At 44.0% G+C, this 21,393-nt stretch overlaps 1 protein-coding gene across 1 annotated transcript in view; it reads right to left on the reverse strand.

Moving 5' to 3' along the window:
• EXT1 (exostosin glycosyltransferase 1) overlaps nt 1-21,393 on the reverse strand; it is a 301,092-nt gene that overhangs the window by 24,100 nt on the left and 255,599 nt on the right. Inside the window, exons 4-5 of the mRNA XM_069731809.1 lie at nt 9,341-9,460; nt 2,818-2,950 (exon numbers count right to left, since the gene is read on the reverse strand). Coding sequence (XP_069587910.1) covers nt 2,818-2,950; nt 9,341-9,460 — 253 coding nt within the window. The remainder of the gene's footprint in view (nt 1-2,817; nt 2,951-9,340; nt 9,461-21,393) is intronic.

Genomic DNA, 21,393 nt, shown 5'->3' on the forward strand with positions numbered 1-21,393 from the left:
GTATTATTTGGGCAATGTGCAGTGGTATTAGTTGAGCACTTTACAGCAGTTTTGTTTGGGCAATGTACAGTGGTATTAGTTGAGCACTTTATAGCAGTATTATTTGGGCAATGTACAGTGGTATTAGTTGACCACTTTATAGCAGTATTATTTGGGCAATGTACAGTGGTATTAGTTGACCACTTTATAGCAGTATTGTTTGGGCAATGTACAGTGGTATTAGTTGAGCACTTTATAGCAGTATTATTTGGGCAATGTACAGTGCAATTAGTTGAGCATTTTACTGCAGTATTTGGGCAATGTACAGTGGTATTAGTTGAGCACTTTATAGCAGTATTATTTGGGCAATGTACAGTAGTTTTTGTTGAACACTATGGCAGTATTGTTTGGGCAATGTACAGTGCTATTAGTTGAGCACTTTATAGCAGTAATATTTGGGCAATGTACAGTGGTATTAGTTGAGCATTTTATTGCAGTATTTGGGCAATGTGCAGTGGTATTAGTTGAGCACTTTATGGCAGTATTTGGGAAATGTACGGTGGTATTAGTTGAGCACTTTATAGCAGTAATATTTGGGCAATGTACAGTGGTATTAGTTGAGCATTTTATTGCAGTATTTGGGCAATGTGCAGTGGTATTAGTTGAGCACTTTATGGCAGTATTTGGGAAATGTACGGTGGTATTAGTTGAGCACTTTATAGCAGTAATATTTGGGCAATGTACAGTGGTATTAGTTGAGCATTTTATTGCAGTATTTGGGCAATGTGCAGTGGTATTAGTTGAGCACTTTATGGCAGTATTTGGGAAATGTACGGTGGTATTAGTTGAGCACTTTATAGCAGTATTATTTGGGCAATGTACAGTAGTTTTAGTTGAGCACTTTATAGCAGTATTGTTTGGGCAATGTACAGTGGTATTAGTTGAGCACTTTATGGTAGTATTGTTTGGGAAATGTGTGGTGGTATTTTATTCGAAAGTTTTGTTTGGGCATCATATCGTTGCATTTGAGCACTCCATAATAATCTTGTTTGGGCTCTCCGGGTTCGTAATAATTGGGCACATAATGGTAATATTTTTGGCTCTGGTATAGTAATATTAGTTGAACTCATTATGGTAGTATTACTTGGGCACTGTAGGGTAGTAGTTAAGCACATTATATAACATTATCTGGTGACAATGGTAGCATCGTTTGGTCGCTCTAGGGTGGTATTTGACCACTTCATAATAACACTGGGCACTCTATGGTGGTATTATGTAAGCACATAATGGTAGTACTTTCAGCCAATGCATAGTGTTATTTGTTGCGCTATTGATGGTAGTATTGATTGGGCATTTTAAGGTAGTATTTGAGCACTTTATAAGGATATTGTATTGGCATTCTAAGGTGGTATTATTTGAGAAATTTAGGGCGGTATTGTTTGGGCACTCTGGGGTGGCATTTGAGCACGTCAAAGATATTGCCTGGGCATTCTAAGATAGTATTATTTGAGCAGTCTGTGTTAGTATTTTTTGTCAATGTATAGCGACATTAGTTAAGCTCTTTTTGGTGGTATTGTTTGAGCACTGTATAGTGATACTATTTCAGCACATACTGGCAAGTAGGATGTGGTAATTGTTTATTCGCATTAGTTATGGTAACATATTTCAGGCACCATAGGGTGACACGAGAATTTTTTACACTATTCTAAAGAAAGCGTCAAATTTCTTTTTTTAATTTTCCAAGTCACAGAATGAATAAAAATCTACTCTGGGAAACTACCGTATTCACGGCTCTTGACTTAGAAGTTGGCATAATAAAGCCTACAGTTGTAATTTTTGAGAACTCTGTCAAAAACATAATGGCAAAATTAATTAAAATAAATGTCTAAATATATTTTGATATTCTACGTGGCATGCTTATTAATGCTACTAGATGTTTTTTTTTGTTTTGTTTTAAAGCAAATATTTACAATTGTAAAGAACTTAAAACAGAACTGTAGAGCTTGAACAATACCATCCGCTTCTAATCTATTTTGCATTTTATATTTTTTGTAGACCTTTCAAGGGATTTTTTTTTGGATTTTTTTTTAAATCAATCAACGTCAATTTTGTTGACTCATCTAACAAACCTTTTTTACCCTTAAAAGATCCCAGTCTACCGTCATAAATCAAACTAAAGGAGAACATTACTGGTCTACACAATATTTTTATGCCATTACTTTTACGTATAGTTAACTTTAAGCCATTGTCCCTGTATTACATAACTTTTTCTAACAAATTTATATTTATTTATTATTATACATATATATAGCCCCTGAAGGAGCAGGGCGAAACACACGTTGTGGCAATGGATTACAAAGCCTGGAAGGAATTACATTTTTTAGGTACTTATTTACACATAATATCATCCCTTTGAGCGCTTGTTTGTCCACACGAGAATATGATTTGGTATTTTAGGCTACATTAGTATGTGTTATTGGTACATATCATGAGGGAAGAAGCTCTAAGGCCGTTTTATATCCCTTTTCTTGAGTAACTTTATGCTATTAAGTGGCATATATCACTATCATTTTGTTGGCTTTTTATTTTGTTGGCTTTGGTGGTTTTATATAGCTATTAATATTTTTGTGCTTTTTTATATTTTTTTTTTTATATATACACATTTTTGTTTTTATACTTTATATTACATACATTTTTTTTTGGCAGTCTAAATCGTTACCCCTATCCTCTATATAATCTGCACAAACAGTCCTTGTGCTGGACTGATGTCTAGGTAGCTCAATATATACTTTCAGAGACAACCGTCCATCATCGGGTCATGAAGGAGGAAGCACTTACCTAGATTAGAGTAGTAGTAGGGAAAATCGCCCAGATATGAGGAGTACTGGGGCAGCACGAAGAGTCCTCCAGGATGCTTGTTCCATATTAAACTGTTACGTGATATGTGCTTGAAAATTCTGTCCTGAATTATCTGAAAGAGAAGAAAAATGGACAGATTAGAAAAAGTGGTAAAATAAGAACTAAAAGGAGCACTTGGTTCTACCCATTTCTACTCGAGCAGCCTCTTCAATCAGCAGTCCGCTAAGGATAGCAATCAAAGGAATCATCTTCTTCAGAGCGGCCACGGATATTTAGTTTTACCTATGCAATCTGTCAAACAAACCGAGAGAACTCTCCATTCTTACTATGGAACGTATGGATCAGGCATCATGACCTTCCCTTCAAAACATGAAATTAACCTTGATGCCCACTGCCTGTTGTCAAGCGCAATCCTTCTCCAGCAGCAGAGACATTAAGATGGATTACAGAAAGTTTGTCCAGGGGCTCTTGCCTGGTATATTGTATAAAGACCTAACAGAGGCAGGCTTTCAAGTTCAGAACAGCAGACCACTGGATAATTGGAGAAGCAATGCATGCTGGGACGTGAGGATAGGGAAGTTCATACACCTATGGTATTGACAGAATGACAATGGAAACGAGCTTTCACTTGAGAAAAAAATTGGAAGTGGGTGGCAAGTTACAATTCATGACAATAAGGACAGCTTTTGAATATACTAGACTCGTATGTGCACCAAAAGCAGTTTTGACTCCTTCATGACAGCCATTTTCCATATTTTTTTGCATTTGTTTTTTCCTACTCTTCAAAGAAGCAAAAAAATTATCTTGTCGATATAGCCGTCTGAGGATTTGTTTTTAGCTGGATGAATTGTACTTTTGAAGGACAACATCCAATTTCCAGTCCGACGTACTGTAAAACGTGGTAAAACGAGCCTGAAGAGATGATTCCTCAGGTCAGTTTATGGTCACGGTGATCTTAGATGTGCATTAATTTTCTTTTTTAATTAAGTGATGAAAATTTTTTTTTCACTTATATCGCCATTGTTCGACTCCGGTAACCGTTTCATTTTTTCGGTCAATGGACTGGTGTGAGGGCTTGGTTTTTGCGCAGTAAGTGGACATTTTTATTGTTACCATTTAGACCTGTCATTTCAGGAGAACTTGCAGTAGAATGTCGGTCTCCGCCTCTGGCTCCTCCCTCCCCATAGAATTTTAAAAGCACCAACTGTCATCTTCATAGAATTTTCAAATCTTTAACTGTCATTTCCGATCTCAGTAGAAGGCAAAATCTATCGTCACTAAATACTGATTTTACAAGTTTTTTACCCCTGAATTTGAGGGAATGACCAGTCCAGGAGGAGAAGGAAGCAGATTTCTCTGATAAGATATATTACAAAGCTTCTTATTTTTGTGGGTACTGTTGATTTAGAAAATAAAAGTGTAAACGACAGTTACACTTTAATGAGTTTTGGGGGGCGAGGGCAGCCAGAACATGTTTTGCTATAGTTGATATGTGAGAGGATAGCTATGATTTAAGTATGAGGCCCAATCAGAGAGTACAGAAAGTGTTGCCTGGATCAGCTGTGGATCTCCTCACCCAAGGTGAACAGCTTTGTATGGAGCTATGTTGAGTAGGGGTGAGGAGGCCGATGGACGGTGCGCAGATCACGGTCCACACTCAGATGGCGCTTCACGGCTATAACTTTACCATGTGTTAAAGTTGACCTCAGTGTGTGAATAAGGGCAGACAAAAGGACCGAGTCCCGGCCTGTGGACACCAGTCTTGGGAAGCCATTAAATGCAATTTCCAGCTCAGGAGAGGCAGGCCACACCCGGCTATAACTTTTGACAAAGGCAAAAAAACATGAAAAAGATCAGGCAAAAATAAAAAACAAAAAAATAATGATAAAGTAAAAAAAAGAAGCAGCACAAAGTGGCCCAGACTAGTAGATACCTCAATATTAGACATCTGCAAGGTTCTTAGGAATGAGAGTAATACTTCTATATGTGCAGACTGCATTCAGTCAATAGCGGGATCGAATTGGTTTATCCATCTCCGAGATCAATGCGGTGGAGCGCCGAGACCGAGCGCCATGTATTTAAGGGAACTCTTGAAATATCTATACCGTATGCAAAAAGTCACGCTTTCCCCCCGCAGACGGCGCTGTCCTAAATCATTTACAGTACATTAATACGTCATTAACTTGATAGAGCGCCGCACGGAGCGGCCCGAACACGCAGTACACATTACAATAAGCCACATTAATACCCAGGTTTTCATCTGCAGATTTATGGCGTAAAATAATAACAGCGCGATGTCGGAGGTTCCTGTTATTTCACTCTCGCAGAATCCCCCAATGCAGTAATTACTGCGGTAACATTCTAACCTGCGCGGCTCGGGTCTTGGTTACAAGCAGGGCCAAGCAGAAATACTGCGCTGAAAACCAATTTGTACAAATAATTAGTGTGCCTGGTATCTGGGTGCAGAGTTCGCGACACGGTGGCAAAATTAACATGGCGCGCCATCTGCGGTCAGCTGTCCTCGGCTCTCCGATCGCTCTCGCTCACCGACGAACACATCTGGAGGCCAAGGGCTCAAACTGAAAAATTCAATTTTCATTGATTGGCCGGGTGAAAAGGTAAATGGTGCGAGTCTATGAGCGAAGCGAGCGGGGGAAGGGGAAATATGGGAAGCGGAGATATGTGTCACGCAGAACAGCTCGTGCCCATGCTGTGACCTTTGTGCGCCGCTCGCTGGGTGACCTCTCCGTTTATCTTCCAGTAATGGCGTGTGAATGATGTATTAGCGTGGTCTTCAGCATTAGCGAGAGAAATCAGTGTAGTCACCTCTACATAAGGCAGAAGTATGGACACCTTATCTATAGCACTGTGGGGTCACGATGCGCTATGCTTCACGGACTGGTTGGAAAGCCCCTTCAAGTCACGCTGAGCCCCTGAAAGTCACTGCTGAGCCCCTGCAAGGCACGCTGAGCCACTGCAAGGCACGCTGAGCCACTGCAAGGCACGCTGAGCCACTGCAAGGCACGCTGAGCCCCTGCAAGGCACGCTGAGCCCCTGCAAGGCACGCTGAGCCCCTGCAAGGCACGCCGAGCCCCTGCCAGGCACGCCGAGCCCCTGCCAGGCACGCCGAGCCCCTGCAAGGCACGCCGAGCCCCTGCAAGGCACGCCGAGCCCCTGCAAGGCACGCCGAGCCCCTGCAAGACACGCCGAGACCCTGCAAGGCACGCCGAGACCCTGCAAGACACGCCGAGACCCTGCAAGGCACGCCGAGACCCTGCAAGGCACGCTGAGACCCTGCAAGTCACCTTGAGCCCCTTCAAGTCACGTTTAGCCCCTTCGGAAAATTATACAAAATTTTAGATTTTTCATCTCACCATTCCAGATCTAAAGCCGGCCATACACATAGGACCGAGAGCGGAGTACTCGTCCACCAGCTATCCTGACTCCCGACATTGGTCAAATGTCCATGCGCTTTCAAAGGAGAGAGTGAGAACTCTGACATCACACCCCCTGGCCGCCGCTCATCTACTGCTAACTAATGTTCAAACTGACCGATCGCTATCTCCCCCAACATTATCTGTCAGGAGAGAGTCAGGAGGTCCCTACACACATCGGACTGCTGGCAGATCCCGCTTGTATAGGCTAAGTTATGTAAGGGGGTCTTCAAGCCAGTATAAGGCTGTGTGCACACGATGCAGACTTGGTGCAGAAAAATCTGCTGCAGTTCTGCACTAAATCTGCATCTCCTGGCAGAATCTGCAGGTGCGTTTTTTATGCGTTTTTGATGCGTTTTTGGTGCATAAAAAACGCATCAAAAACGCACCTGCAGATTTCTATTATGGAGGGGTGCAGAAACGCTGCAGAACTGCACAAAAGAAGTGACGTGCACTTCTTTGAAATCTGCAGCGTTTCTGCGCAGATTTTTCTGCACCATGTGCACAGCTTTTTTTTTTCACATTGATTTACATTGTACTGTGATCACAGTGCAGTTCTGCAGCGTTTCTGCTGCAGAAAAATCTGTTGCAGTTCTGCACTAAATCTGCATCGTGTGCACATACCCTAAATGTGGACTTAGAGGGGGTCCGCCACATATACACTTTTTTGGGATACATTTTGCTTAGCTTTTAATTCATAATACTTCAATACAATTCTTAAACGGAATTTTTTTGCAGATAATTTGATAGCTGCATGATGTAGTGTCAGAGACCCTAATTCCAGTGATCTGTCACTTACTGGGCAGTGCGTTGCCGTTTCAATAAAATTAGCGCTTTATCAGCAAGAGATGATCACTACAGGATGAGGTGTCTCGTGCCTCCTAGTAAACTGGTCTGTGTAATCCAACCCTCAGCACTGATTGGCAGCATTGTATACTCTGTGCATAGACAGGAAGCTGCCAGTATTGTGGGCAGGGTTATACAGAGCTCAGCATTCAGAGCTCTGCTAAATCTGCAGCAGAAAAAATAGGGATTGTATCAAAATGACAGCATGCAGCCCAGTAAGTGACAAATCACAGGAATCAGGGTCTCAGCCCGTACATTATGCTGCTGTCAGATGATAGCACAAACCTGTCAACAAATTCCCTTTAATGATTTTTTTTTTTTTTTTTTTGGGGGGGGGGGGGGGGGGGGGACGGGGGCTGGGGGTTTCAACCCACAAAATGCAAATTTTTTTATGTTTTCCAGGCAGGCTGCAGCTCACTTCCTCAACTTCCTCTTCATGGTCAAGGCTTATGAGGGCGGAGAGTGAAGCCAGCGCTGACTGTGCGCCAGACACCACGTGTCACAACACCGCATCAGAGCTCCGGGACAGCGAGTGCCAACACCACTGGAATGGCGCCGGCATGTGAGGCGAGTATAGATTTTTTTTTATAGGGTTTCTCCTAGTAGAGGACGACCCCTTTAAAACTCTGCCCTATATAAAGAGGGGGAGCGCCACAAAAAGCATAAAAGCCGAGAACAGCAGAGCGGCAGCGCCGAGAACAGCAGAGCGGCAGCGCCGAGAACAGCAGAGCGACAGCGCCGAGAACAGCAGAGCGGCAGCGCCGAGAACAGCAGAGCGGCAGCGCCGAGAACAGCAGAGCGGCAGCGGCGAGAACAGCAGAGCGGCAGCGGCGAGAACAGCAGAGCGACAGCGCCGAGAACAGCAGAGCGACAGCGCCGAGAACAGCAGAGCGACAGCGCCGAGAACAGCAGAGCGACAGCGCCGAGAACAGCAGAGCGGCAGCGGCGAGAACAGCAGAGCAGCACTGAGAACAGCAGAGCGGCAGCGGCGAGAACAGCGCCGAGAACAGCAGAGCAGCGCCGAGAACAGCAGAGCAGCGCCGAGAACAGCAGAGCAGCGCCGAGAACAGCAGAGCAGCGCCGAGAACAGCAGAGCAGCGCCGAGAACAGCAGAGCAGCGCCGAGAACAGCAGAGCAGCGCCGAGAACAGCAGAGCAGCGCCGAGAACAGCAGAGCGGCGCCGAGAACAGCAGAGCGGCGCCGAGAACAGCAGAGCGGCGCCGAGAACAGCAGAGCGGCAGCGGCAAGAACAGCAGAGCAGCGCCGAGAACAGCAGAGCAGCGCCGAGAACAGCAGAGCAGCGCCGAGAACAGCAGAGCAGCGCCGAGAACAGCAGAGCAGCGCCGAGAACAGCAGAGCAGCGCCGAGAACAGCAGAGCAGCGCCGAGAACAGCAGAGCAGCAGCACCGAGAACAGCAGAGCAGCACCGAGAACAGCAGAGCAGCACCGAGAACAGCAGAGCAGCACCGAGAACAGCAGAGCAGCACCGAGAACAGCAGAGTGACAGCGCCGAGAACACCAGAGTGAAAGCGCCGAGAACAGCAGAGCAGTGCCGAGAACAGCAGGGCAGCGCCGAGAACAGCAGGGCAGCGCCGAGAACAGCAGGGCAGCGCCGAGAACAGCAGGGCAGCGCCGAGAACAGCAGGGCAGCGCCGAGAACAGCAGAGTGACAGCGCAGAGAACAGCAGAGCAGTGCTGCGTCCACACACAGCCGCATCTATGGGACACATTTGTATTCGGAGAAATGTTAGGAACAGCTTTATACCGGCACGGCCAGGGCCAGACATCCCACAGGTCACACAATCCTGAAAGTTTTCTTTATAGGCCATAAAGTATCAGCCACTTTTACACATTCTACTAGTAAATCAGTTTTCCTTTCACAGCGGAGATGGACGTCTCGCACACACAGGAGCTCCGCACTCACAGCCGAGCGCCAGGAGAATCCTACGCATTTCTTACAACTTTACTAAACTTATTTATTTTCACTTTAGATTTCACAAAACTTTTCAACACACAGAATTACACATTTCAAGTGTTATCTTTTGTTTGAAAATTACGTCTACAAACACAATAAACAAAAATTATATTAAAAAGAAAAAAGCATTTTTATTTTATTTTTTTTCTTGTTTATAGCTTGTGGACGTAATTTCAGGCTGAAAACCAAAATCGATAACATTAAAGATGTAAGTAATAAAGAAGAGTCAGTGACCGGGATCACTCACCTCTAATGTAGTCAATACAATCTTCTCCACGGAGGAAAAATAAGCTTCCCACAAAAACTGCGTCTGCTGTCTAAGTGCGAGGATCCTATCCTGATGGATAGACCTGATTGTAGAAGGAATCTGGAAGACAAAACACGGTAACCTGATGCGGGAATATGACGCCGGCTCGCTCCGCTGCCTCCGGACACTATATAGGTTATGCTAAGAGCAGGTAAAAAAAAAATACATGAAAAATAAAATAAAAGTGTGCGTTACAAGGAAATTGCCCCTGAATAGAAAACTTTATTGAACCAAAGCAATCTGTCAGCAGGGGTCACCTCCAACATGGAAGCGCTCGGTGCCCAATAGTTGAATCATTTACCTTGCCACAATGAAAAATGAAAAGTGCGCTCCTCCACGGATGGATGAAAAAAGGTTACACGGGTCACGGCGGATACACACATTATACACTGGCCAGATAGATATTGTACATGAGCTTTAATTTGGAGCGGTTAGAGAACACGTGGTGTGGCCCAGACTCACCCCCTAAAGAAAAACACACTTTTTTGTGCTCCTCTCGGAATATAGGATTTTGTTTGCCGTCACCGGCTGAGACCGGCTGTCTCTGATTAGCAGTTGTCAAACACCGATCGGCCTGTTCCTATCCAAGAGAGATGATCCATAGAATTGCCCAATGATGGTATATAAAGGGAGTGCCTAATTTGCACATTGATTACATTTCTACTGTCTTTGGAGTGCAGCAACAGATAAAAGGTATAAAAGGTGTCGATATATTTAGCTTTCAAACGCCTGCATGTGCCCATATGTTGGGGTTAGGAGTAGGGTGGGGGTTTAATGTAACTAAATGATTCCCATTAAAGTGAGTCTATCAGCACAGAATTACTGTTCAAGCCAAGTACAGGCGCTCGGTGCACCCTTGTCGTGGCCAAACAGTAAAGTGCACCTTCTTATCTACTTGTTTTCTCTCCATATACGCCCCCACACTTTTTTTTTCCCAATTGACAGTTCGGGGTTTATGGACACAGATGGCAGAGATAGATGAAAAACAAGGTGGGAAGTGCACTTCAATGTTGAGCCACGCCGAGGGTGCACCGAGTGCCGCTATTCTCTTGAATCGGGCATGAATTTTCTTTTGTTTCTGCACCTCTCCATTACTGAGATATCGTCCCCTTTTCTCCGTATATAAATATAGTCTTTTTTGGGGGCCAAATAGACGTGGTGGTAGACCCTTCTGTGTGTATGTCTCCTTGAGAAGCCCACCTACTTGATAAAGAGACTACACTTCCATACAGGGAAGAGGGGCCTTATCTCAGGAATGGAGAAGTGCAGGAACAAATAAGAACAAGGCCGGATTCAGGCGATCAGCGGCATTTACACCAGCTATAAATATCACATATTTAAATAGTATCAGTTTTTTTTTTTTTTTTTCACATAAATTAATATTGCACATGAAAAAAACAAAATTTGTAATATATCATATTAGAAACATTCACTACTTTCTCATTCTGGACTGATCATTCCGTTTCAATATTCTTAATTCACAGGCAAAATAATCTGTCTTTAATGAATGTAGACTTTCCCATCAATGACAGATGACAAGTTAGTGCTCATAAGGTTCTATGGAGGGAGGAGGCCGACACAGGCAAGTTCTCCTGAACATAACATAAGGCAAGTGACAAGTGCGTCCTCTGTAAAGTGAACCAGTCAGGAGGATTTTCAACCCCAAAATTATGTAGATGTGCATGTAGCTCTTTCACAGACAAGTCCAGCAATACCTTTATGTAGCCAGTCTGTTCCTCTGTTACGGAGAAAGGTACGCAAATGAGGCTGAAGGACGATGGTAGATCTGAAGCCTATGTCACTCCAGCTCTGTGCCCTGCCAGTGCCGCCTCCTCCTGTTTGACTGACAGTCTCTATGTTGTGTGACTTCAGACAAAGGAGAAGTCAGTCAAGCAGGAGGCGGTGGCACTGGGCAGGAGTAGAGCTGGAGTGACACTGGCTTCAGATCTACCATAGCTCTTCAGCCTCCTTCAGATCTACCATAGCTCTTCAGCCTCCTTCAGATCTACCATAACTCTTCAGATCTACCATAGCTCTTCAACCTCCTTCAGATCTACCATAGCTCTTCAGCCTCCTACAGATCTACCATAGCTCTTCCACCTCCTTCAGATCTACCATAGCTCTTCAGATCTACCATAGCTCTTCAGATCTACCATAGCTCTTCCGCCTCCTTCAGATCTACCATAGCTCTTCCGCCTCCTTAAGATCTACCATAGCTCTTCAGCCACATTTGCATATGAATTATTTCCTGTTTCTCAGTAACAGAGGAACGGACTGGCCATGTAAAGGTATTGCTGGACTTGTCTCAAAGAGCTACATGAACATATAAAAAGTTTGGGGGGTGAAACTACACAAATACACAAATCTCCTAGATCTAAAAATTATGAAACAAAAAAAAAGGTAGTGAAAAGAGTGACTAAGTAAACCAGCGAGCCGTCCATCATAATCCTATGAAGGAATGAAATTCTACAACACGCACTACAAATATTACACAGAACGCGTGAAACAGCTGCTCATTAGCTAAATACCGGGCAGCCGTCCTAATGTGGCATACATTTAAAGGCTACTTAAACCCAATTTAATACTTAGCAACCAAAACCCACCCCGGGCATAGACTGTTCTATAAGCTCTGCCAAAAAGACTGTAAAATAAAATTATTGTTCTACTGCTCTATGCAAATCTCGGTCCTAAACAGTGAAAAATTAGAGTGAGGATCTATGCGCGAAAACGCCGGCTTTATGAACAAGCCATAGAAGTAGTAAAAAAATATAAAAGGTCTACTGCACCCCTTTAATGTGGGACCTGCAGATCTTTCTCCTCCCCCGTCTAAAGTCTGGAGCGAGCGGACAAGATTTGTCAAATGTCATTGCTGCTGTAATGCGTGGAGAATTTAGGTAAAATACACAACATTTCAGTCCTGTGTGGAGTCCCTCTTAGCATGTCAGCCGCAATTAGGAATATTCCAAGAGAAACGGTAGTATTTTGTAGAGGAGGTGATGAAATTGGTGTGGCAAGGATCCTCATGGGTGGAGCCAACAACTGAAGAATTTGTAACAAGATGTATATAGCATATCTCCCGAAATGCAGTGAGAATGGGAAGAGTTAAGCAGGGGCGTAACTATAGAGGTTGGAATGTTGGGGAATGGGCCTGGAGCCAGGAGGAAGGATGGTCGGGGCACAAAGGCGAAATTGGTGTGGCAAGGATCCTCATGGGCGGAGCCAACAGCGGAAGAATTTGTAACAAGATGTATATAGCATATCTCCCGAGATGCAGTGAGAATGGGAAGAGTTAAGCAGGGGCGTAACTATAGAGGTTGGAATGTTTGCGGATGGGCCTGGAGCCAGGAGGAAGGATGGTGGGGGGCACAATGGCTCCTAACTGCCCATATCGTAAGGACAATTCTATCAGACACCTGATATTTCGGGGCCCTGTTGGAAGCTTCCGCCAGATCAATGACACCCAATACCAACAGGACTAGTTTTGAATGCAGCTCTAGATGTGAATGGAGTATAAAGTATCATGTTGAAGCGGTTATTCGAGATGATTAATGAAGCAGAATCCATAATTGGGTGGGTCGGGCATATATTACACAAATATCTTATGGTAAATTTGGAAAGATGTTTGAAAACATAAAACTTTACTAAGGAGGGAGACAGGGGGAAAAAAATCATTTAAAAAAAAAAAATATTCACAGAAATAATTAGGATTTGATAATTGCCCCAAAAAGTAATTAGACGAAGCAATAATCGTATAAGAACATTAGGCATAAAATAAAAAGATAATAAACTGAAGTAGGGAGAAGGGATTAGTATACCGCACAAGGAAAGTGCAAAACGTCCGATTCTCTCCAAAATGGGAAATGAAAATGTGTAACTACAGGGGAGAGAAAAAAAAAATCATTTCCCAGGGTGAATATTTGGGCCGGCTGCCAACTCCTAAAAAACACTGTTAATTAGGTTACAGTAGTCGCTCAGTATGGGAGCAGCTTGAGAGAAATGAAACGGCAAAATTCAGGAATGCAGGGGTCAGAAATGAGTACACCCCCGAAACCTGCCTCAATTATGCCAGACGGCGCTATAAATACTAAATGGGTGAACTACAGGATTAAATAATTAACAGTAGGGGGAAGAGTGCAGATTAATGTGCTCACATCTGGTAGAGCATTCCTTTCAGGGGAATCTGTCAGAAGGTTTTTTTTTTCTATGCAATATGAAGTCAGCATGATGTAGGGGCGGAGTCCCTGATTCCAGCGATGTGTCACTTACTGGGCTGCGTGCTGCAGTTCTCATAGGATCCCGGTCTTCTTTGTTGTAATTGTAGCAGTGATCTGAATGCTGAGCTGTGCATAGCCCCGCCCACATCTCTGATTGGTACCATGCAGTGGTGGGGGCGGGGTTACATATTTGCCTGACTATCCTGCATGTGACACCTAGTCCTCTAGTGATAATCTCCTGCAAATAAAACACTGATTGTAATCTATATATATAATTGCCTAAGGGTCACTTCTGTCTGTCTGTCTCTCCTTCTGTCACGGTTATTCGTTCGCTGATTGGTCTCGGCAGCTGCCTGTCATGGCTGCCACGACCAATCAGCGACGGCCATAGTCCAATTAGTCCCTCCCCTACTCCCCTGCAATCACTGCCCGGCGCCCGCTCCGTAATCCCCTCTACTCACCGCTCACATAGGGTTAATGGCAGCGGTAACGGCCCGCGGTGTAACGCACGCCGTTACCGCTGCTATTAACCCTGTGTGCCCCCAACTATTTACTATTGATGCTGCCTATGCGGCATCAATAGTAAAAATAGATCATGTTAAAAAAAAAAAAAAATAAAATAAACCTGCTATACTCGCCCTCTGCCACCTTTCCCGCTCCTCTCCACGCTGCCCGAACCGCTCCATTGCAAGCGGCAGCTTCCGCTCCCGTCCCAGCGCTGGTGTGCGACAAGGACCTGCTGTGACGTCACGGTCATGTGACCGCGACGTCATCATAGGTCCTGCTCACACCAGCGCTGGGACGGGAGCGGAAGCTGCCGCTTGCAATGGAGCGGTCCGGGCAGCGTGGAGAGGAGCGAGAAAGGCGGCGGACGGTGAGTATAGCAGGACTTCCAACGGGCCTTCGGAAGGTGAGTATATGTTTATTTTTTTTAAGTCTCTATACTACGTGGCTCTGTGCTGGGCAATATACTACGTGGCTGGGCAATATACTACGTGACTGGGCAATATACTACGCGGCTGTGCAATATACTACGTGACTGGGCAATATACTACGTGGCTGGGCAGTATACTACGTGGCTGGGCAATATACTACGTGGCTGGGCAATATACTACGTGGCTGGGCAATATACTACGTGGCTGGGCAATATACTACGTGACTGGGCAATATACTACGTGGCTGGGCAATATACTACGTGGCTGGGCAATATACTACGTGGCTGGGCAATATACTACGTAGACATGCATATTCTTGACTACCCGATGCGTTAGAGTTGGGGGCACCATCTAGTGAAACTATAAATACTCAGCCCAGCAAGTGACACATCCCTGGAATCAGGTGCTCCTGCTCTATAGTATGCTGCTCTCAGATTCTCTTTAATGTTTAAATCAGCTTTATTAATTTTTTAACATTTTTAATGTCAATATCTTCATTTGCAAAAAAAAAAAAGAAATCTTGCAATTTTTGCAATGGCCACTAGAGCTAGTCTAGAGCCCTACGTCTTGTGAAAAGCACATGTACATTAGCAGCAATAGACTGACTCACAATGTTTTGTATTGAAGCATCTAATGAGCGTGTGCAAAACGTCATTGTGAAGGCAGGGGGAGGAGAAGGAGGAGGGCTACTGATAGATCCTGCATTATTGTTACCCCTCATTATAATCCTGTCTCTGCTGATAAAGAGACTGTTGAAATCTGTTCCTGAAACAACAGGAAATTAAAGTCTAGTGGTCAGTGTTGGAATTGCAAGATTACTAATATTTTTGTTGACATACACCATTTAAAAGGAGAAGCGTAGGTTTAGAAAGCCATTTCTGCTTTCCTTTAAAAATAAATATGTATAGCGCCACTCCAGTCCAGTGGTTAGGTCTGGTATTGCAGTTCAGCTTCACTGATGTGAAACTGGTGCTGTTTTTAGAATAAAAAAACAGCCATATCTTCCTAATTTTGATAGAGCCATCCTGCAATAGCAGTCACCATAAATATTTGTATGTGAGCCCAGCCTCCTCCAAATAAATGGAAGTCAGATTCTACTAATTCTCTCTTTCCCCAATGCTAGCAATGAAGGAATTCCATCAATAAAAAGCCAGAAAACCATTAATGCAGTTGCTAACACCGCCGGGGAAAAAAGAAACGTAGAGGCAGCCAAGGAATTAACACATCTACTTCTCTCATTAAAGGGACGGTGTTAATGCACTGGCTGCAATATGTTCCTATTCCCAGGTCTGTCATGTTCCAGAGGAAGCAAAAGCCGGAGAGGGATTAGCACTAAAGGTCAAAACTCTGCAGCCGCCAGGTAGAGGAGAAGAAAGGGGACTCGGAGACCGGAGAGAACACCGCCACTTTAAACACCATGACTGGGACCTATCATTTCATTTTTATGTATTTATAAAATATGAATATAAAATATTAATATATCTAATCATATATAAATACAAAAATCGAAATAAGAAAAAATATATATAAAAAAAAGATTAAAACTATTAGTTTTTTTTACTTTTTTCATATATTTTTTATCTCAATTTTATTTTATATAGTTTGAATAATTTTTACATATTTTTAATCTCCGTTTGATTTTCTTATATTTCAATCTCGTTTTCATTTTTGTATATTTCTATTCTAATTTTTATTTTATTTTATTTTTTTTAGATATTTTTATGCTCATTGTTATTTTTTTTATTCTGATATTTTTAATCTTATTTTTGTTTGTACATTTTTCATATATATTTGTGTATTTTTTTTTTTTTTGGATTAACTTAAAATACCGTACCTTCCCCCCTTCCCATCAGCTATTAACCCCTTCATGACCCAGCCTATTTTGACCTTAAAGACCTTGCCATTTTTTGCAATTCTGACCACTGTCCCTTTATGAGGTAATAACTCGGGAACGCTTCCACGGATCCTAGCGATTCTGAGATTGTTTTCTCGTGACATATTGGGCTTCATGTTAGTGGTAAATTTAGGTCAATAAATTCTGTGTTTATTTGTGATAAAAACGGAAATTTGGCGAAAATTTTGAAAATTTTGCAATTTTCACATTTTGAATTTTTATTCTGTTAAACCAGAGAGTTATGTGACATAAAATAGTTAATAAATAACATTTCCCACATGTTTACTTTACATCAGCACAATTTTGGAAACAAAATTTTTTTTTGCTTGGAAGTAATAAGGGTTAAAATTTGACCAGCAATTTCTCATTTTTACAACGAAATTTACAAAACCATTTTTTTTAGGGACCACCTCACATTTGAAGTCAGTTTGAGGGGTCTATATGGCTGAAAATACCCAAAAGTGACACCATTCTAAAAACTGCACCCCTCAAGGTGCACAAAACCACATTCAAGAAGTTTATTAACCCTTCAGGTGCTTCACAGCAGCAGAAGCAACATGGAAGGAAAAAAATGAACATTTAACCTTTTAGTCACAAAAATGATCTTTGAGCAACAATTTTTTTATTTTCCCAATGGTAAAAGGAGAAACTGAACCACGAAAGTTGTTGTCCAATTTGTCCCGAGTACGCTGATACCTCATATGTGGGGGTAAACCACTGTTTGTGCGCACGGCAGGGCTTGGAAGGGAAGGAGCGCCACTTGACTTTTTGAATGAAAAATTATCTCCATCATTAGCGGACACCATGTCGCGTTTGGATAGCTCCTGTGTGCCTAAACATTGGAGCTCCCCCACAAGTGACCCCATTTTGGAAACTGGACCCCCCAAGGAACTTATGTAGATGCCTAGTGAGCACTTTGAACCCTCAGGTGCTTCACAAATTCATCCGTAAAAATGAAAAAGTACTTTTTTTTTTTTTTCACAAAAAATTTCTTTTCGCCTCAATTTTTTCATTTTCACATGGGCAATAGGATTAAATAGATCCTAAAATTTGTTGGGCAATTTCTCTCGAGTACGCCGATACCTCATGTGTGGGGGTAAACCACTGTTTGGGCACTCGGCAGGGCTCGGAAGGGAAGGCGCGCCTTTTGACTTTTTAAATGGAAAATTAGCTCCAATTGTTAGCGGACACCATGTCGCATTTGGAGAGCCCCTGTGTGCCTATGCATTGGAGCTCCCCCACAAGTGACCCCATTTTGGAAACTAGACCCCCCAAGGAACTTATCTAGATACAAACTGAGCACTTTAAACCCCCAGGTGCTTCACAGAAGTTTATAACGCAGAGCCATGAAAAGAAAAAATAATTTTTCTTTCCTCAAAAATGATTTTTTAGCCTGGAATTTCCTATTTTGCCAACGGTAATAGGAGAAATTGGACCACAAATTTTGTTGTCCAATTTGTTCTGAGTACGCAGATACCCCATATGCGGGGGTAAACCACTGTTTGGGCGCACGGCAGGGCTCAGAAGGGAAGGCACGCCATTTGGCTTTTTAATGGAAAATTAGTTCCAATCATTAGCGGACACCATGTCGCGTTTGGAGAGCCACTGTGTGCCTAAACATTGGAGATCCCCCACAAATGACCCCATTTTGGAAACTAGACCCCCAAAGGAACTAATGTAGATGTGTGGTGAGCACTTTGAACCCTCAAGTGCTTCACAGAAGTTTATGACGCAGAGCCATGAAAAAAAAAAAAATTCTTTTCTCAAAAATGATTTTTTAGCCCGCAATTTTTTATTTTCCCAAGGGTAACAGGAGAAATTTGACCCCAAAAGTTGTTGTCCAGGTTCTCCTGAGTATGGTGATACCCCATATGTGGGGGTAAACTACTGTTTGGGCACATGCCGGGGCTCGGAAGTGAAGTAGTGACGTTTTGAAATGCAGACTTTGATGGAATGCTCTGCGGGCGTCACGTAACGTTTGCAGAGCCCCTGATGTGGCTAAACAGTAGAAACCCCCCACAAGTGACCCTATTTTGGAAACTAGACCCCGAAAGGAACTTATCTAGATATGTGGTGAGCACTTTCAACCCCCAAGTGCTTCACAGAAGTTTATAACGCAGAGCCGTGAAAATAATAAATACGTTTTCTTTCCTCAAAAATAATTTTTTAGCCCAGAATTTTTTATTTTCCCAAGGGTTACAGGAGAAATTGGACGCCAAAAGTTGTTGTCCAGTTTCTCCCGAGTACGCTGATACCCCATGTGTGGGGGTAAACTACTGTTTGGGCACATGCCGGGGCTCGGAAGTGAAGTAGTGACGTTTTGAAATGCAGACTTTGATGGAATGCTCTGCGGGCGTCACGTTGCGTTTGCAGAGCCCCTGGTGTGCCTAAACAGTAGAAACCCCCCACAAGTGACCCCATTTTGTAAACTAGACCCCCCAAGGAACTTATCTAGATATGTGGTGAGCACTTTGAACCCCCAAATGCTTCACAGACGTTTACAACGCAGAGCCGTGAAAATAAAAAATCATTTTTCTTTCCTCAAAAATGATGTTTTAGCAAGCAATTTTTTATTTTCTCAAGGGTAACAGGAGAAATTGGACCCCGGTAATTGTTGCGCAGTTTGTCCTGAGTATGCTGGTACCCCATATGTGGGGGTAAACCACTGTTTGGGCACACGTCGGGGTTCGAAGTGAGGGAGCACCATTTGACTTTTTGAATACAAGATTGGCTGGAATCAATGGTGGCGCCATGTTGCGTTTGGAGACCCCCTGATGTGCCTAAACAGTGGAAACCCCTCAATTCTAACTCCAACACACCCCTAAACCTTATCCCAACTGTAGCCGTAACCCTAATCACAACCCTAACCCCAACACACCCCTAACCCTAACCACAACCCTAATTCCAACCCAACCCTAACCCTAAGGCTATGTGCCCACGTTGCGGATTCGTGTGAGATTTTTCAGCATCATTTTTGAAAAATCTGCGGGTAAAAGGCACTGCGTTTTACCTGTGGATTTACCGTGGATTTCCAGTGTTTTTTGTGCGGATTTCACCTGCGGATTCCTATTGAGGAACAGGTGTAAAACGCTGCGAAATCCGCACAAAGAATTGACATGCTGCGGAAAATACAACGCAGCGTTTCCGCGCGGTATTTTCCGCACCATGGGCACAGCGGATTTGGTTTTCCATGGTACTGTAAACCTGATGGAACACTGCTGCGAATCCTCAGCGGCCAATCCGCTGCGGATCTGCAGCCAAATCCGCACCGTGTGCACATAGCCTAATTCTAAAGGTATGTGCACACGCTGCGGAAAACGCTGCGGATCCGCAGCAGTTTCCCATGAGTTTACAGTTCAATGTAAACCTATGGGAAACAAAAATCGCTGTACACACGCTGCGGAAAAACTGCACGGAAACGCAGCGGTTTACATTCCGCAGCAGGTCACTTCTTTCTGAGAATTCCGCAGCGGTTTTACAACTGCTCCAATAGAAAATCGCAGTTGTAAAACCGCAGTGAAATGCGCAGAAAAACCGCGGTAAATCCGCGATAAATCCACAGTGGTTTAGCACTGCGGATTTATGAAATCCGCTGCGGAAAAATCCGCAGAGGAACAGAATACGTGTGCACATTCCTAACCCTAACCCTACCCCTACCCCTAGTTCTAACTCCAACCTTAGTGGGGGAAAAAAAAAAAATTATTTTATTATTGTCCCTATCTATGGGGGTGACAAAGGGGGGGGGGGTCATTTACTGTTTTTTTTTATTTTGATCACTGTGAGGTTTTATCACAGTGATCAAAATTCACTCTGGAACGAATCTGCCGGCCGGCAGATTCGGCGGGCGCACTGCGCATGCGCCCGCCATTTTGGAAGATGGCGGCGCCCAGGAAAGAAGACGGACGGACCCCGGGAGGCTCGGTAAGTATAAGGGGGGGGAAGGGAGATCAGGGCACGGGGGGGGGGGGGGGCGGCGTCGGAGCACGGGGGGGTGGGGGGCGTCGGAGCACAGGGAGGAGGGATCGGAGCATGGGGGGTGGATCGGTGTGCGGGCGGGTGGATCGGTGTGCGGTCGGGTGGATCGGTGTGCGGGGGGGGGGGTGGATCGGAGTGCAGGGGGGTGTCATTGGAGCACGGGGGGTGCGGACAGGAGGACGGGGGAGCGGAGCACAGGACGGAGGGGAGCGGACCACAGATCGGAGGGCTGGGGGGGCGATCGGTGGGGTGGGGTGGGGGCACATCAGTGTTTCCAGCCATGGCCGATGATATTGCAGAATCGGCCATGGCTGGATTGTAATATTTCACCAGTTTTTTAGGTGAAATACAGGTCCTTCTCAAAAAATTAGCATATAGTGTTAAATTTCATTATTTACCATAATGTAATGATTACAATTAAACTTTCATATATTATAGATTCATTATCCACCAACTGAAATTTGTCAGGTCTTTTATTGTTTTAATACTGATGATTTTGGCATACAACTCAAAAAACCTGTCTCAATAAATTAGCATATCAAGAAAAGGTTCTCTAAACGATCTATTACCCTAATCTTCTGAATCAACTAACTCTAAAACACATGCAAAAGATACCTGAGGCTTTTATAAACTCCCTGCCTGGTTCATTACTCAAAACCCCCATCGTGGGTAAGACTAGCGACCTGACAGATGTCAAGAAGGCCATCATTGACACCCTCAAACAAGAGGGTAAGACCCAGAAAGAAATTTCTCAACAAATAGGCTGTTCCCAGAGTGCTGTATCAAGGCACCTCAATGGTAAGTCTGTTGGAAGGAAACAATGTGGCAGAAAACGCTGTACAACGAGAAGAGGAGACCGGACCCTGAGGAAGATTGTGGAGAAGGACCGATTCCAGACCTTGGGGAACCTGAGGAAGCAGTGGACTGAGTCTGGTGTGGAAACATCCAGAGCCACCGTGCACAGGCGTGTGCAGG

This window comes from Ranitomeya imitator, chromosome 6 (assembly GCF_032444005.1).
Source record: "Ranitomeya imitator isolate aRanImi1 chromosome 6, aRanImi1.pri, whole genome shotgun sequence".
NCBI classification, from domain to species: domain Eukaryota; kingdom Metazoa; phylum Chordata; class Amphibia; order Anura; family Dendrobatidae; genus Ranitomeya; species Ranitomeya imitator.